Genomic DNA, 17,558 nt, shown 5'->3' on the forward strand with positions numbered 1-17,558 from the left:
GGCGGCGGGCGCGCGGCGCGAGGCGACGGGACGGCGCGGCATGGGTGGCGTGCGGTGCGAGGCGGCGATGGGACGCACGCGCGGCGCGAGGCGGGACGCGACGGCGACGGCGCGGCAACGGCGATGGGATGGCGACGGCGATATGCGGTGATGGTGACGGCGCGCGGCGGCAGGCGACGATGGCGACGGCGTGCGGCGGCTCAAGGCGCGAGGCGGCGGCACGGAGCTCGAGGCCGACAGCGACGCGGCGGTGACGATGGCGACGGCGGCGCGGCGGGCGAGTAGCGCGCGGGCGAGCAGCGCGAGCGGCAGGGGAGGGGTTAGGGCTAGGGACGCGATCGAACACCTAGGGGGCAATGAATAGTGACTTTTCCTATTTATCCCGATTTTAGTGTATTTCCCATATAAATTTGATTCCACAATTCCTAATTTTTGCATATAGGAAGTTTAATCAATATTTGTGTTATTTTAACTAATGAATCCACCCTAGATTAATATTACTCATATTTTATTTTTATATAATTTATTTGAATTTTTAATTAGGGTTAATTCTTATTCCATCGTATTTAAATTTAATTGATCCAAATATGGTCGCGATAATATTTTATTTATTCCTATCCACACCTAATCTTTATTTTAATTTATATTTATTTTACCAATTTGTTTTTTTAAGGTTTATTCCTAATTAACTATTCTTTACTCACGATTAATAAACTTCGAGATCAAATCCAAATAAAATAGGCGAATAAGATCGGCATGATGCAATTAATTTAAAAAGTTTTTGAAAATCCGTACTTTTAGAGTTTAGATTTTTGTCGGTCGAATTTTCAGGGTGTTACATATATCAAACTTCAAATGATTTAAGGGATAGCTTTCATAATTTTCCCCTTATTCTTCCACTATCTTGTGACTTTAGACCTTAGGGGCAAATAAGTAATCCCACGAAACTCTTTCAATAACGGATAATGAATTGCATATATTACCCTAATGTTGGTTTATCTGCGCCGCCTATCTTTTGATATTATTTTTTTCATCGTTGTTTAGTTTTTTATATTGGCTTTTAGAATTTTGAAACATATATTTAGAAGTTTTACTGAAAAACATTTTTTTCTTCGTTTGTTCTTCAATGGCCATAGACTAAATGATGAGGCCACAAGTGTTACTCGCTGATAGAATTTAAATGATGTAAAATAGCATTGAGGTAGAGGTGGATAATGCAGAATGCATATATCGTGCACATTCTCTCTATATCCTTTAAAATAAAGGATTTTATAAATAGATTGTATTTTCTTAATAAAGTCTGCTTGGTATTGATTGAGGCAATTAACATTACAAAGAGACTCACAATTTTAACTCAGGGCAGAAAGAGTGATTAGCTTTGTTTAATTTTAGACGATAAGATGATATTGGTTTATTTTTAATATGAAATCATATGAAAATTTAAGCACCCTCTGACTATACATACTCCCTCCGTCCCAAAAAAAAGGCAAACCCTGAGTTTCCGTGTCCAACTTTGACTGTTTGTCTGATATGAAACTTTTTTATAATTCGTATTTTCATTGTTGTTAGATGATAAAACATGATTAATATTTTATGCATGACTTATCTTTTTAATTTTTTTCAAAATTTTTTCAAATAAGACGAATGGTCAAACCTTGGACACGGAAATCAGGGTTTGTCTTTTTTTGGGACGGTGGGAGTACATTATCGGAAATAATAAAAACAAAAACAACTGCATAGAAAAATATTTAGGAGAGTTTCCAAAATCCAAACACTCAATGATAGATTGATGACACGCAAACATATAGAAGGGGAAAAAAGAAAAATGTATATATTAGAAGGTAGGCACAAGTATGATCCACAAAAACAAGATAAAAATAACCTCCAAATTAGAATCAGGAATAAATTTATGTAACCAATCACATGTGATTTCATATGGTGTTTTTAATTAGAAAAAGAACACCTTAAATAAATAAAGTAGATACTAAAGGAGAAAATGACTAATTGGATATTTTCCTTAGGAAACCTCGAGAGACCAGACGATGTCGGTTCACCTCCCTTGGAAATTTTCATCCTCACCCCTCACAGCTATAAAAGCCTAGCACTCCGCCCCTCGGGCCCCTCACGAACACCCGCATCCGCAATTACTCACAAAGCGAGGGGGCAAACCGAGAGAACTCGCGAGAGAAGGGTAAAAAGGTCTCTTCCCAAGAAGAAGTCATGCGGCGTAAGCCCGCCGCGTCGGAGGGTGGTTGGGGAAGCGACGCCGACCCCGACTCCGGGAGCTCCGGCAATGGCGGTGGCGGAGGTTCGCCGCCGTCGTCGCCGTCGACCCCTTCGCCGCCTTCGCCGCAGCCGCTGCTGCCGACGTTGCCCTCACCGCAGGCCTTCGTGGACGCGTACACCGGCTATGAGGTTAGGGTTGTTGAATCGCGTCTCGTGCTCTTCCCCCCCTCCCCCCCCCCCCCCCCACCCCCTCTCCCATTTCCTGTGTTGTCTTCGGGAACACACCCCGCATCGAGGTTTTTTTTTTTTTCTGGTGATCTTTGCGTTAACGAGTTGGTGGGAACTGGTGGGGTTTTTCTCGTTGCGATGCGAGGCTTGTTGAGTTTTCCCAACGCGCGGCTCGGCTGCTCTTGCGGTGAAATTTTGGTTGGGAGTAGTCCTGCGGGGAGCAGCGGGGATGGGTTTTTTGGGGTTTATTGGGTAGTTTCTTTGAATTGATCGGTTGTTGTTTACCGTGTGTTTCTTGTCTTCTGGTTCTTGGATTCTAATCTGTTTGTCGGATTAGTTTCGTGGGGTTTTGTACCATTTGTTCTTGGATTTTTCCCCCTCTCTCAGCTCTGCCTCTGCTGCTTCGGCTTCACCATACCGCTCCTTGTGCATTGGATTGTTTCTTGAAGGTTTTAATCGAGTTTCAAGGTAGTTCTTGGTCTCTATCTAGTTTGATTGTCTTGACATAGGCAAGAATTAGGGCATTTCTTTCTTTAACCTTTGAGTTTGACGAATTGCATCTCCCCACTCTTGCTTGCATGATTCTGGACTTGATACTTCAGACAGGTGGAATTAATGTCAGAAAATAATACGATCTGCTTCTGCTGCTTGCGTGTTGGTTTCTGGTCGATTTCTCTATGTTTTCAGCGACCCAAATAGATAACTCAGTGTCCTAATTTAGACTTCTGATAGCTTTGCTGCCTGTGAGTTTTGATCTTGTTACCTGTATATACTATTGTGACCGTAATATTGGATTCTATTGTGATCGTAATGTTGCCTAGTACTGTGAAAATGTTTGAAAGTACTACCTCAGGATTTAGATCACGTGGTTTTACTACTGAGGATCACATGGTTTTATTGAATTACAGGATCAGGGAGCATGGGACCCCGATTCCTTGTCTCTAGAGTTGGGACTTGCAATGTTACGAGAGTTGGAATGTATCAGATATCAGGTGTGAACATCATCAACACAGCACAAGACTGTAAATTCACTAGCAGACTAACTAGATTTACCCAAACATCAATTTTGAAGCTAATTTTTGCATTTTGTCCGTTCGTCTGCGGAGCATAAGCTGACCATCCCATTGCTGTGAATTTTCTTTAGGAAGCACAAGAAGACTGGAGAAAGAGTGATGATAACAAGTCTGATTCCTGCAAGCAAAAAGATAAGGTGTGAAAGTTCTCTTTCTATTTCATCGAACTTGCTTTGCATGGCTACATGGACCTGAGCTTGACTATCTTTTTCCCCCTCTTGCTTCTGGACTTGGTACTTCAGATAAGTAAGAAAAAGATAATGTAAAAAAGTGATCATCTGTTACCGCTACTCGCGTGTTGGTTTCTGGTCGATTTCTCTATGTTTTCAGCAACCCAAACAGACAACTTAGCGTCCTAATCTAGACTTCTGATAGCTTTGCTGCCTGCGAGTTTTGATCTTGTTACCTGTATATACTATTGTGACCGTAATATTGGATTCTATTGTGATCGTAATGTTGCCTAGTACTGTGAAAATGTTTGAAAGTACTACCTCAGGATTTAGATCACGTGGTTTTATTACTGAGGATCACATGGTTTTATTGAATTACAGGATCAGGGAGCATGGGACCCCGATTCCTTGTCTCTAGAGTTGGGACTTGCAACGTTACGAGAGTTGGAATGTATCAGATATCAGGTGTGAACATCATCAACACAGCACAAGACTGTAAATTCACTAGCAGACTAACTAGATTTACCCAAACATCAATTTTGAAGCTAATTTTTGCATTTTGTCTGTTCGTCTGCAGAGCATAATCTGACCATCCCATTGCCGTGAATTTTCTTTAGGAAGCACAAGAAGACTGGAGAAAGAGTGATGATAACAAGTCTGATTCCTGCAAGCAAAAAGATAAGGTGTGAAAGTTCTCTTTCTATTTCATCGAACTTGCTTTGCATGGCTACATGGACCTGAGCTTGACTAATTGCATCTTTTTTCCCCTCTTGCTTCTGGACTTGGTACTTCAGATAAGTAAGAAAAAGATAATGTAGAAAAGTGATCATCTGTTACCGCTACTCGCGTGTTGGTTTCTGGTCGATTTCTCTATGTTTTCAGCAACCCAAACAGACAACTTAGCGTCCTAATCTAGACTTCTAATAGCTTTGCTGCCTGCACCTTGTACTGGAGAGACTTCTGATAACTTTGCTGCCTGTGAGTTTTGATCTTGTTACTGGTTTACTATTGTGATCTTAATATTGGATTTTTGTGATCGAAACGGGCAACTTTTTAGCACATGTCTAGTACTGTGAAAATGTTTGAAAGTACTACTTCAGGATTTAGATCACGTGGTTTTATTACTGAGGATCACATGGTTTTATTGAATTACAGGAGCAGGAAGCATGGGATCCCGATTCCTTGTCTCTAGAGTTGGGACTTGCACCGTTACAAGAGTTGGAATGGATCAGATATCAGGTGTGAACATCATGAACACGTCACAAGACTGTAAATTCACTAGCAGGCTAACTAGATTTACCTAAACATCAATTTTTTGAAGCTAATTTTGCGTTTGTTCGTTCATCTGCAAACCATAATCTGACCATCCCATTGCTGTGAACTTTCTTAAGGAAGCACAAGAAGACTGGAGAAGGAGTGATGATAACAAGTCTGATTCCTGCAAGCTAAGAGATAAGGTGTGAAAGTTCTCTTTCCATTGCTGCATGGACCTGAGTTTGAGTAATTGCATCTGTTTTTTCCTTCTTGCTTCTGGACTTGGTACTTCAGATAAGTAAGAGAAAACTAATGTAAAAATAAAATGTGATTCTCTGTTAACGCTACTCACGTGTTGGTTTCTGATCGATCTCTCCATGTTTTCCAGCAAGACATATTTATATATAACTTAGTGTCCTAATTTAGACTTGTGATAGCTTTGCTGCCTGCACCTTGTATTGGAGTTTTAATCTTGTTGCCATTCCACTGCTGTGAACTTCTTTAGACAACATCAGATGACCGGAGCAAGAGTGGCGATAACAAGTACGATTCCTGCAAGACAAGAGATAAGGTATGGAATTTCTCTTTCCATTTCAACGAACTTGCTTTGCATGGCTACATGAACCTGAGTTTCCTCTGACTTCTCTCAATTAGATCAAACAGTACCATGACTCGTGTGCTTCTCACAACCATTGTTCCTAAAATATCCATCTTTTAATCCACCTTGAGCTTAGATGCTTCTCATAATCAGTGCCCCATGAAAAACATGTAACCTACCGAGACTGGCTAACTGATATGTTTAGTTTTGATTGAATACCCTTTTAATTGTGTGATATTTTGGTACTGCAGAAACCTATCGTGGATTTGGCTGATGAATTCGAAAACAATACCATCAAAAAAAAGATCACGGTATGTTCATATATTGTGCACATTATTTTTTGTCAGTATACATTTAACTCTTCTGCTAACTTGAAATTCTATACACAGCTTCTTAGCGAAAAATACGATTTCTTCAGACCAGTTGATAGAGATGGCAGTTGCTTTTATCGAGCTTTCATTTTCAGTTACATGGTAAATATTTCGGCCCGCTTGTTCAAACTATGCTTTGTTCTTGTTTGTTAGACACTAAAGCTCATTGGTGTACAAACAGGAGCGTATTGTAGCAATGCAGGATGACTTGGAGCGCATTATTGAAGTTTCCCGTATCGGAGAACGTATTGGAAAATACAAGCAAGCTTATGCAAGATTTGGTTCTTTTGGAATACCTCAAGAAGAATTCTTGAAAGCTCTTTCTGTACGTACTTTTAGTTCTCAGTTTTCAACATTCACCAGTACAATTTGCCCAGTGTGGGACATTCTTTTCACATTTTATATTATTGATCACACCTTCACTCTTTTAATCTTGCAAGTGCACACTTCATTGAGTTTGAATAGTAACTGCCGATGTCCTTTGGCCCCATTTCTATTGAACTGATTATTTTGATTAGCTTTATAGTTCAATTTTGGAAGTCATTTGGGGCAAAATGTTTTCTGTAGTCAATGGTACGGCACATCACAAATGAGCTAAGCTTGTAAATCATTATGTGATTTCCATGTCTGCTCAGGTTAAATTAACCTGCGCTTTGCTAATAGCTCTGGTTTGCTATGCTTGCTGATAGTTATGATTTGTAGCATTTGGTTTTCTTTATAATTTATAGCCCAGAATCACTGAATTTGCTGAATTTCTTTGTTGCAGGCATTTGAACAATTGATCAACTTAATTGAAAAGGGGTATGGCTAATTAGCATCCTGTTGGTTTTCAAGTTATGTTTAGGAATGATATGAAGATATTGTTTCTTGTTATATCTTAGCTGACAAACACTGTTTGTATTTCATAGTGTTGCTGTTGAACAACTATATCAGATAGATGAGACTGACATCACAAAAAACAGTGAGGATACTTGATGATTGCTAGACTGTTTTTCCTTGTTACTCATCTGTTTCACTGCATGATTTTTTTTTCCCTGTTTAGGTTTACGCTTCCTTAGGTTTCTGACTGAGATTGAGATCTGCACACATGAGGACCACTACAAGGGTTTTCTTCTAACAGCAGATTATTCATCTGTTTTTGAGGTAGAAGAATTGTGACTTCCTAGCCTACTACCACCCACCCATACTTCATTACCAATATTTTGCTGCATGTGTAGTGCTTTAGATGGTTGTTGCTAATTACGTAATATTTTGGAATCTAATAAGAAAAAAACTCCTTAATTTGTAATCTAATAAGAAAAAAAAACTCCTTGAATTATGCTTCTAATGTACCAGATGTTAAAATTTCTAAACAATGCTAGGATTTTCTTTTTCTTTACAGGCTCATTTGATCCCACAAAGTCCAAACAGTAGGCAGAATGGATTATCTTTTTGTTTGATTTATTGGCCCCTATTACAGTTCAAAGTCCAAACAATTTGCTATATGCTCCTTTTGACTCTTTGTTTTAGTTGTTGAAGTTACCCCACTTTGAAAAGATGTTGAAGTTACATAAACCACAAAGTCGAACATAGGACATAAGCGGGAAGATATTATATTGGATGAATCTATTTATATTAATAGGTTTTTCTTCGCCTAGCTTCTATTCCTTCTGTATACAAGATTTACCAGCAAAAGGAAAAAAAAATATTTATGCAATTAGCATTTACTTGTGCTTTGTTTCGTCAAACAGTTTTGCCAGGTTGAAGTGCGACCTGAGAATGCTGAAGCGAGCAATGAACAGATGAAGGCACTTGTGGAAGCACTCGGCATCCCCGTACTTGTGGAGAATCTCGATACAACCTCGGAGACTGACACCCCCATACTAAATCAGCATTTCATCTACCCCAGACCAGAATCAGAAGAGGGCACGATGTTGGAACCTCTGAATTCGCATGAGATTGTCTCTCCTGAAAGCAGTGGTTACCATGCAGCTAGAGGTGAGCTTCAGAATCAGCCTAGTACCAGTGGCTCCAGTACAAACAGCTCAACAGAAGCATTGGGACTGCAATCAATTGGCACCAGTTCAACTCCTAATGAGCGAGATGGAAAGGGAGACAGGACCATCAACGACCTATCCCCAGCAGAAAGAAGGCGGTTAGCGATCTTGCTGTACAGGCCTGGGCACTATGACATTCTTTGTCCCAAGTAGACCTACCTTTCTCCGGAGTCTGGAATACGTAGTGTGCTTGATTCTCGACGGTAACATTTGAGCTGTGGCTTGTAACTTTGTTCTGCCTGACCTGAGCCGTAGAGCTATTCATGTCCTTGACTTGTATGGAGATCTGTTGTTATTCCTGATGAACATAGTAGAGTGTATATTCATCCCGTTGTCACATAGCGTCTTGGTGTAGATTTTTCTGCCCGAATTGCGTATTTGCGTTGGTGAGAAATGCGGGCTAAATTGCTTTGTGTTGTTTGGAGGTATGGTTTTAGTGGAAGCCGAGCTTGATTGATTGCGTCTTGTACTGTTGCACATGCTAGAGGTTAGAGGAAACAACTAGTATAATTTGATTGCCATGGTATGGCTAGTCGTGTATATCATTTGAATTTGGAGACCCAGATGCAGACTCTTTTTTTTAATAATCTCACCTGCCATTTGCTTTGTTTGTTTACCATGCCTCTGGCGTGCAGCTGCTCTGCATACATCGTGCGAAACGGGCAAATTTCTAGTAGGCATGCCATGTCAGTCTTATCTAATGCTGTACTTACTCGCTACTGCTAGTATAATCAATAACGTGCCAATCATGCTCAAATTGTTTAGGATGCCCAAACCAGCATATTCTTTATTCCAAGTTCCTACGAGCAGTTGTGCTTCCTAGTTGCATTTATTTTTACCTTGAAACATTGTTAGTACTCCCTTCGTCCCACCCACTAAGACACTAAGGTCTGTTTGGCACAAAATGTAGCCAAACAGTTTCAGCTCCACCAAAACTGGGAGTGGAGTTGGGTGGAACTCTGTCACAAAATGTACTAGAGTTGTGGAGCTGGGTTTAGGCAGCTCCACAACTCCACTCCAGACTTAACTCCTGGAGTTATATTTAGGAGTTGGAGCTGTACCAAACAGGCCCTAAAATGTACTCCCTCCGTTTCAAAATATTTGACACCGTTGACTTTTTAGTACGTGTTTGACCATTCGTTTTATTCAAAAAATTTAAGTAATTATTTATTCTTTTCATATCATTTGATTCATTGTTAAATATACTTTCATATACACATATAGTTAAATATTTAACTAATAAATATTTTGAAACGGAGAGAGTATGTGTATTTTAATAGTCAACTCTTTAAATATTTAACTAATAAATATTTTATTATAAATTATATTTTATTTGATGAAAATTATATCATTGGATTGTTATTTAATTTACTTTTAAATGATTATGATTCTATTGCTAAAAAAATGGTAGTATATAAGAAATTTAAATATAAAGATTAGTTTTAAAGTCTGTGTTAAGTTTAATCGCGTTTTAATGAGTTGGAGGGATGGAGTACTTGTTAAAATACTGGTAAGTCAATGCTGTTTTTAGCTACATCCACCAGCCTCGTTGAATGTTGATCCAAACAGTTTTTCTGTTCCATTTTATATATTACTCTCTCGGTCCCTCAGTAGATCGGATCAGAGTTGAGATTTCACAAAAGAATATCTTACGGTTGGGGAAAGTAGGAAGCGGTTTGGGCATGCGCTGCACATGTGAGCAGTTGTCAGTTGAGCACCATGTTTATGATGATAAGCTCGGACGTACTTTCTTAGTCCCAAAATAAAAATCAATAAAGATGTAACATATTTCAGTACTGAGAATCTTCACGTGGAGATGTTAAGCACCATAAATCTAGACAGATTTGTGATAGTTCTATGAGATAATCCCTTATATACCACTGAAAATTGATCTGATTCCTTATATGCCACTGAAAATTGGCTCTTCCCTTATATACCATAGGTCCAAATTTGTGCACCATCTCATGCCACTACCATTAGTTGACCGTGTGTTGACCGTTAACTCTCAAGTAAAAAAGACATATTTGCCCTCTCTGAGTTGTTAGGCATGCTTTATAATCAGACGGGTAAATATGTCTTTTTTCCTTGAGAATTAACGGTCAACACATGGTCAACTGACGGGAGTGGCATGAGAGGGTGTGCAAATTTGGATCAATGGCATATAAGGGAAGAGCCAATTTTCCATGGCATATAAGGAATCAAACTAATTTTCAGTGGCATATAAGAGATTCTGCCTAGTTGTATATAGCAGTGTGGTATTATTATCTGTTCAGTAGGCCCAAACTACAAAAACCACATTGAATCTAGTCCCATGAAAGTTTTCATTTTTTTTCAAAACTTCTCAAGTTGTTAAATTATTTTTATTTTCCTGAAATTTTCAATACAACTTTTTTCTAAAAAAGATAATTTCTACTACCTTCATATTTTAGTGTATGACGCCGTTGACTTTTTATCAAATGTTTGACTATTCGTCTTATTCAAAAAATTTATGTAATTATTATTTATTTTATTGTGATTTGATTCGTCATCAAATGTTCTTTAAGCGTGACATAAATATTTTCATATTTACATAAAATTTTTAAATAAAACGAATGGTCAAACATTGATCGAAAAGTCAACGGCTACGTAAATTAAAAAATATTGAGGGAGTACTATATCTAAACGGCGATGCCACTGATGATATGGCATGACAGCACAACAACGTTGTCGCACCAGTTGCTCACTGTTAATGGCGACGTGGCAGCGGGTCGCGTGAGCGTGACCAAAGTGTTTTGTTTTAAAAATAATTTAATTTTTGGAATGTTTTTCTTAAGAAAAGTTATCGATCGAAGAGTTCGATTTTAAATCTTAATGGCATAAAATTTCCAAGATGTTATCACCAATCATCCCATGGCATAACGGATCTGAATTAAGGAATCTACTACTAAAAAAAAAACTTGGCCATTAGTTAACCAGTCGAGTATAAATAGGAGCAAGAAAGCAAAGAGAAGAGGAAACAGAGCAGAGAAGCAGAGCAACCATGGCCGCGCGCGTGCTCCCCCTCCTCCTCGTCGTCATCGTCGCCGCGGCCATGGCGAGAGCCCCCACGGCCCACGCGTGGGGCAAGGAGGGCCACTACATGGTGTGCAAGATCGCCGAGGTGAGAGATCGATCGATCGAGATGGATTCCACCTCGTGCTTTGCGCTTGCTTGATTGGTGGGGAACCTTGGGTTTGCTTCTGCAGGGTTTCCTGACGAAGGAGGCGGCGACGGCGGTGAAGGAGCTCCTCCCCGGGTGGGCCGGCGGCGAGCTCGCGGAAACGTGCTCGTGGGCGGACACCGAGCGGTTCCGGTACCGGTGGTCGAGCCCCCTCCACTTCGCCGACACCCCCGGCGACTGCCAGTTCAACTACGCCCGTATAATCTCCTCCTCCTCCCCTGATTAGCATTGCAGTTTCAGTTTCAGTTTCAGATTTCCAAGTAGATCGATTAGCTGTCGCAGCTGATTAGCAGTTGGATAGGTTGATAGAAACCTGACATGTGTCTGATGACAAGTTGCTGTCATAATGAGTATAGTAAGCAACCTCGTTGGAGCATCTTGATGATGCTTAGTAGCTTCTTGGTCCGGTTAACAGCCGGCCAGTTGGAGCCCATCGGTTGGCTTATTGTGCAGCATATTTAATAATTTGTGAATAAACTTTTATTTATATGTTTTTAGCGAACGGAAAATAATTTGTGAATAAAACTTTTATTTACGTGTTCTTAGCGATCTAAAAGAGATAAACTTCGATGAAAAAAACCTTAAAATCAACTCCGAATTTAAAGTTGAAAATTTAAATTTTAGCTCATAAGAATAAGTACAAGCAAAAAAAATGAGACGGCAGTTTGGACTGCCAAACTCGACAGGATGCGTCTAAGTATAGGTTGCGTCTTGCTTGTTTGATTGGGCAAAGCAAAGGCAAGCTCGTTAGGCTCGTGTAGCCGTCGTCCATAGATGGCATGACATTGTGCTGGACAGAAAAAAGGGAACTAGTCTGAACTCTGAAGCCTCTGTTTGTTCCTGGGATCAGTGGTAACCGTTTGCCTGAATTATCTGTTCATGCAATGATTGATAAAACGCTTAGAACCATCATGTATGGGTATGGCTATGGTAGTTGAACTGTTAAAGTCCATAAAAGGGGTCAAACTTAGATTAAGAACAAAAACGAATCGAATGCAAACTGTATCAGAAATTCAGGGTGCTGTCTTACTCTCTTATGCCTAGTGCGCTGAATTTTGAGAAAATGAGTAAATGATGAGACGCGTGATTGTGCCATTTCTGCGCAGGGGATTGCCACAACACAAACGGTGAGAAGGACATGTGTGTGGTCGGAGCGATCAACAACTACACCAACGCGCTCGAGGACTCATCAAGTCCATGTAAGCATCACTAGTCACACTTATGTTCCTGTCTGTATTTTCAGCTGTAATGAAGTAATAAACTGAACACATGGCATCTCACATGTTTGCTTGTGATAACTTTCAGATGATCCAACCGAGAGCTTGATGTTCTTGGCACACTTCGTCGGCGACGTCCACCAGCCTCTCCACTGCGGCCACGTCAAAGATCTTGGTGGCAACACCATCATCGTCCATTGGTACACAAGGAAGAGCAACCTTCATCACGTACGTAGAGCCTAACACAGATCGAATTAATCCATTAATAATTTATCCAATTTTGTTCTTTGTGAACAGCTAACTTAATCTTAGCAATGTAAACTTGTATCGTTTCAGGTGTGGGATGTGAACGTCATTGAAACGGCCTTGAAGGAATTCTACAACGAGGACGTGAGCACGATGATAAAGGCCATCAAGATGAACATCACTGTGAGCAAGCTCGACACTTCACTGCCTTGAGCTGCATTTCAGTTTTCTCCTCATCTGTAGACTGTAGTGGTTTTGATTGGATTTTATGCCGTGCAGGATGAGTGGTCCAACGAGGAGAAGCAGTGGGAGACTTGCCGTAGCCGGACAAAGACTTGTGCCGATAAGTAAGCTCATGGCCTGCATGAATGCATGATTTTGGCTGAATCGAACTGAAATATAAATATTCAGAGATTGACAGCTGAAAGCAAATGCAGGTACGCCGAGGAGAGTGCAAAGCTCGCGTGCAAAGCGTACGAGGGTGTTGAGCAAGAATCCACCTTAGAAGGCAAGTTCTTCAAAACACCAAACTTGCTTTCACACATTCTTAATGACTGATTTGTGATGCCATTAACATTAAGAGCAATTTGATGTGATGCTTGTTCTTGAAAACTGCAGATGACTATTTCTTCGCTGCCCTGCCTGTTGTTCAGAAGAGGATTGCTCAAGGTGGCGTGAGGCTTGCTGCAATACTCAACCGGATCTTCAGCGGGAACAAGGTTCAGAGTAGTTGATCCAATAGAGATTAAACAGATGAAAGATTAAGAAAATAGCCCTCATTCTGAATTACAATAAGATTATCTTGTTTGACCATGTTAACTTCACGGTTACGATTAGATGTATCCTCATTTAGCCATTTGTCAAAGTAGCTTAGATAGCTACAGAACATTGTAATTCCTGTAAGCAAGTGTTGATTTATCAATATTGCACTGTCTTTTTGTATCATTGTTCATCTTTCAGGCTGAAGTTAAGCTACAGCCGAAACAGTCAAATAGATATATCGGGTAGATAAGATGCATCGAATGCTTGATGAAATGCAACTCGATGATTACTATTCATTAATCATCTCACGAGTGGACTTATTAGTTAAATCACATGAGTTGCCTCAGAAAATTCAGCATCACCGCACGCGTTCACAACGAAGAGTACTGAAAAAAAAAATAGTAAACTCGACCGATTGGCAATTGTTTTAAGAGAAATCCTTGACAAACTCAACTCTCGTGTTTCTATCAAAGCTTTAATCTATTTTAGCAACATGGGGCAAAAGTCGATAAGCCATTTCTACTCCCGTGTTTCTATCAAAGCTTTAATCTATTTTAGCAACATGGGGCAAAAGTCAATAAGCCATTTCTATCAGTTGTCAGTTGAATTCGTGCAAATATCATATGCCATTGTAACAATCATTAGTTAAGCTGAACCGGTCCCAAGGACCTGACGCAGGCTTTTTAAATTATTAAACGGTGCTTTAGGCAACTTTGCCAATTTCACTTTTTCGTTTTCTATGCGTACACTTTTCAAACTATTACAGTTTTTTTTTTTTGCGAAATTTTCTATAGAAAAGTTGTTTTAAAAAAATCATATTAATCTATTTTTCAAGTTTTTTTAGCTAATTCTCAATTAATCATACGCCAATAAGGTATCTCGTTTTCCATGCGAAGGGAATTAGTTCCCAATACAACGAAATGAACACAGCCGAGGCTAAGATAAGTAGGAAGTCTTTTACCCTTTTGTTATCTAATATGTTACAGAAAAATTCAAGAGTTCAGACGTCCTCAGCAACAAATGCACATTGGAAAACTGAAAAAAGAAAAAATCATTGCTCCGAAGACAGTTCATACAAGTAAAAGTGAAATTAAGCCTCCTCACTGGTAAATACTCGAACAACAAGATTGAGTGAGCCGATGAGTTTCAGGGTTCGTTCTTCAGCAGCCAATGTGGTTTGTCAAATTTAAGCGTTTGTCTTCAAATTCCTATGTCTGAGGATACCGAGAACAAGAATTTATAGAAGCTTCAGACCACCGGTGACATCATCGACCATGTCAGCTGGCCCTGCTCAATTAAAACAGTACGACAAATATTAGATAGCACAAATCACTGAAAACTGTGGTACACAGTGATTTGAATGTAGCTTACCAAGAATAGCCATGACTGTTCTTGAATCTACAGGAAGCAGAGATGGGAACATAATTAATCCAACAGCAGATATTAAACAGATGCTAAATTGAATAAAGTAAAGCCTGAAGAACTCACTTGGTGCGATCTGTGTTCTTCCAGCATCAATAGTTATGTGTGTTGGGATATTCAAAGACTTTGCTCTTCCCTGCACCAAAAGAAAATTTAATTAAACATAACAGAAAAAATGCAAACATTAACAACGTTTTATACTTTTATGGAATTGAAAGGTAACATATTAGTTATATAAAAGATCTCGTTGAATGCAGAATATAAATATTATGATGCATAAGTGTCAAATGTTGGGTTTCAAGAAGCGCGGTGATTTTTTTTTCCACAGCCAATGTTTCAGAGTGAGTTTTCCAATCGAAATTTCAACTTGTTTTAACCAATTGTTCGTTGATACTACTAATGCTCTAGTCCACTTCTAATGCCATGAGAATTTCCTTTTTATTTATTAATATGTACAATTTGACAGGTAAAAGGGGAATATTTTCTGTTTCTGTTAATCTGCAGGTATTATACTATTCCAACTCCCAAGTTACCTTTATAGATGTAGTAAAAATAACTTTCAACAATAATGAGTCAACAGGCAACAGAAAAGGGTATTTACTTGTAAAACAAGCATATCATCCTCGCTTTCAATTTTCACGACCACCTTAACTTGACCACACCTCTCCCACCTAGCAAAGATAGTAAATTAGTTTCCTTCATGTTGTTATCATGCAATGACAATCGATTTGCTTACATATGAACATGAACATGTGGAAGAAACTTCATACATAATATGGAAGTGTTAAAAAAAATACCTTCTTAATGATTTTGGAGCTCTCTGTTGGAGTTTTTTAAACAGACCCAACGTTGCATGGCTGAGATGACAGAATAAGAGATAATCACTCACATTTGCAAGATAAAAAGAAAAATGCACAGGAGAAAAGTTATAAAGCATGATAACACTCCAATGCTGAAGGTAAAGATTAAATGCAGGAGCTGGACATGAAGATAAGCAATTTGTTTGTGCCAATTCATTTATTCCAAAACGACAAGGGTATAGTATAACTGTATAAGAGGCAAATTTAGTTATGGTAGGATATATAACAAGTTCTCTAAATCACAAGGTCAACGTGCCAGTCCCAAAAATATGAGTTCTACCTCTTGTAGCCTCAGATAACAATATGATCACAAAATTTCCCCCTTCAATAAATGGGAAACTCTATTTGAAAGGATTATTCCTATTTTAACATTGGTTTCAACTTTTACATTCAGACACACAATACATTCATAGCCTATCACTATGTGCTAATTAGTGAGCTCAGTACTTTGGTAAAAAAATTCCACTCAACTGTCGAAATGAAGATACAGATAAACGGCGAAGTATTCACCTGCATTGCGCAGCAATCTTCCCCTTCCCCATCTTCAAATCATTTCTCACAACCAGCACCTGCCACCACAGCAACAGCCAACGGAATCAGACATCTCACTCTCTGCGCACATCAAAGAAACAAATCCAGCAGAAAAGTAGAAGGGGATTTTGAGCCAAATTTCCAGTACCATCTTGAAATCCTCTATAATCTCAGCGAGATTCTCGACCTCCAGGGGGCTAGCCGCGGTCTGTGACTTGGCCCTGGCCCTCTCCGCCTCCTTCGCCGAGTCGGACTTGGTCACCACGTTGCGCGCCCAGAACAGCAGCCGGAGCCCGGCGCGCTTGGGCGCCCGCTTCGCCACCCTGCTGCGGCCGGAGTTTTCGTCATCATCTTCTTCTTCCGAATCCTCCTCGGAATCCTCGTCCGAGGTCTCCCCGGAAGCGGGGGAGGCAGCGACGACCTGGCGGGGGAAGCGGCTGAGGGCGAGGAAGTAGCCGAGGGCGAAGCAGCCCGCGGCGCCCGCGATAGCGGCGGCGGCTCCCGGGATGGCGGCCGCCGCGGGGAGGGAGAGGACGGAGGCCGAGGCGCCCATCGGAGGATCGCCGGCGCCGGTGGCGGCGGCGGCGGCGGCGCAAGGCGGGGAGGGGTTGGGATGGGGATGCGCGATACTACCGCGGGGGGGTTTGGGGTTAGGTGAGGGGGATGACTCTGACAGGTGGGCCCAACGGCTCAGCGAATGAACGGTACGTGTGTCCCTGGACCGTCCGATCGGGGATTGGCGTCTGGGATCTCGCGAACCGAGGTGCGACACGTGGCAGGTCACGCCGTGGGCCCCACTAAGGCACGTGTACCGCGTGTGCGGGGCTACAGCCCAGGGATTCGAACTAGCATAACCCGGCCTATAATAAACGTGGCATGGGCTAAGAAGGCCCAATGCTTCTTTATTGCAGGGAAAAAGTACACCCAAGGTCCCTCAACTTGTCATCGAATTACAAAATCGTCCTCAACTTGACATCCCTCAACTTACAGAACCGTTTATTTTAGTTCTTTTGATGGTTTTGACCCCCGATTTTATCCTACATTGCGGCTAAGTCAGCATGGGACCCACCTATCAGAGTGTCGACATCATCACCTCTCTCTTTCCACTGTTTTCTCACCTCCTTCTCTCTCTCACTCTTCATCTCATATGAGCCTACATTTTTGCAAATTCCATAAGCGCATTCGCCCCGGTGCTCGCTTCAAGATTCGTGCAGCCTACTCCCTCTCTCCCATTTTAAGTGTAGCCATGATTTTCCGTTTACAACTTTGACCGTCTGTTTTATTTAATTTTTTTTTGAAAAAAATAAGAACATACTCCCTCCAACCCAAAATATAAGAGATTTTAGGTGGATGTGACACATCCTA

General features: G+C 40.6%; 3 protein-coding genes across 10 annotated transcripts; 2 read left to right on the forward strand and 1 right to left on the reverse strand.

Moving 5' to 3' along the window:
- Positions 1–2,204: 2,204 nt before the first annotated feature.
- On the forward strand, positions 2,205–8,310 carry LOC127772256 (uncharacterized). 8 transcript variants are annotated; one of them, XM_052298268.1, is made up of 15 exons: positions 2,205–2,415; positions 3,363–3,446; positions 3,599–3,664; positions 4,079–4,162; positions 4,315–4,380; positions 4,853–4,936; positions 5,089–5,154; positions 5,457–5,522; positions 5,801–5,860; positions 5,939–6,022; positions 6,102–6,245; positions 6,687–6,721; positions 6,829–6,881; positions 6,963–7,063; positions 7,651–8,310. In XM_052298268.1, the coding sequence occupies exons 1-15, from the start codon at positions 2,221–2,223 to the stop codon at positions 8,107–8,109; spliced, it is 1,647 nt and encodes a 548-aa protein (XP_052154228.1). In that variant the 5' UTR covers positions 2,205–2,220; the 3' UTR covers positions 8,110–8,310. The 8 variants fall into 8 exon arrangements, with proteins under 8 accessions (XP_052154228.1, XP_052154232.1, XP_052154230.1 ...); XM_052298273.1 differs by lacking the exon at positions 2,205–2,415 and adding an exon at positions 2,566–2,922; XM_052298272.1 differs by lacking the exons at positions 4,315–4,380; positions 4,853–4,936.
- Positions 8,311–10,929: 2,619 nt separating this feature from the next.
- Positions 10,930–13,563, forward strand: LOC127771680 (endonuclease 2-like). The gene is made up of 8 exons (XM_052297606.1): positions 10,930–11,095; positions 11,181–11,352; positions 12,262–12,354; positions 12,461–12,600; positions 12,709–12,801; positions 12,898–12,965; positions 13,056–13,126; positions 13,237–13,563. Exons 1-8 carry the CDS (start codon positions 10,976–10,978, stop codon positions 13,350–13,352), a joined length of 873 nt encoding a protein of 290 aa, XP_052153566.1. The 5' UTR covers positions 10,930–10,975; the 3' UTR covers positions 13,353–13,563.
- Positions 13,564–14,322: 759 nt separating this feature from the next.
- LOC127771681 (uncharacterized) lies at positions 14,323–16,815 on the reverse strand. The gene is made up of 7 exons (XM_052297607.1): positions 16,342–16,815; positions 16,173–16,231; positions 15,600–15,659; positions 15,404–15,473; positions 14,869–14,938; positions 14,752–14,778; positions 14,323–14,667 (listed from the first exon to the last, which is right to left on the reverse strand). The coding sequence occupies exons 1-7, from the start codon at positions 16,744–16,746 to the stop codon at positions 14,618–14,620; spliced, it is 741 nt and encodes a 246-aa protein (XP_052153567.1). The 5' UTR covers positions 16,747–16,815; the 3' UTR covers positions 14,323–14,617.
- Positions 16,816–17,558: the final 743 nt, after the last annotated feature.

Source organism: Oryza glaberrima, chromosome 4 (genome assembly GCF_000147395.1).
Source record: "Oryza glaberrima chromosome 4, OglaRS2, whole genome shotgun sequence".
In the NCBI taxonomy this organism is placed as follows: domain Eukaryota; kingdom Viridiplantae; phylum Streptophyta; class Magnoliopsida; order Poales; family Poaceae; genus Oryza; species Oryza glaberrima.

Coding starts and splice junctions, on each gene's coding strand:
- LOC127772256 (XM_052298268.1), top strand. CDS start 2,221: ATGCGGCGTAAGCCCGCCGCGTCGGAGGGTGGTTGGGGAAGCGACGCC. Junction 4,163..4,314: donor TGGAATGTATCAGATATCAG/GTGTGAACATCA, acceptor AATTTTCTTTAG/GAAGCACAAGAAGACTGGAG. Junction 6,882..6,962: donor GACTGACATCACAAAAAACA/GTGAGGATACTT, acceptor TTCCCTGTTTAG/GTTTACGCTTCCTTAGGTTT.
- LOC127771680 (XM_052297606.1), top strand. CDS start 10,976: ATGGCCGCGCGCGTGCTCCCCCTCCTCCTCGTCGTCATCGTCGCCGCG. Junction 11,096..11,180: donor TGGTGTGCAAGATCGCCGAG/GTGAGAGATCGA, acceptor TTGCTTCTGCAG/GGTTTCCTGACGAAGGAGGC. Junction 12,966..13,055: donor ACAAAGACTTGTGCCGATAA/GTAAGCTCATGG, acceptor AAGCAAATGCAG/GTACGCCGAGGAGAGTGCAA.
- LOC127771681 (XM_052297607.1), bottom strand. CDS start 16,746: ATGGGCGCCTCGGCCTCCGTCCTCTCCCTCCCCGCGGCGGCCGCCATC. Junction 15,474..15,599: donor GCTCCAAAATCATTAAGAAG/GTATTTTTTTTA, acceptor TATCTTTGCTAG/GTGGGAGAGGTGTGGTCAAG. Junction 14,779..14,868: donor AAGAACACAGATCGCACCAA/GTGAGTTCTTCA, acceptor TGCTTCCTGTAG/ATTCAAGAACAGTCATGGCT.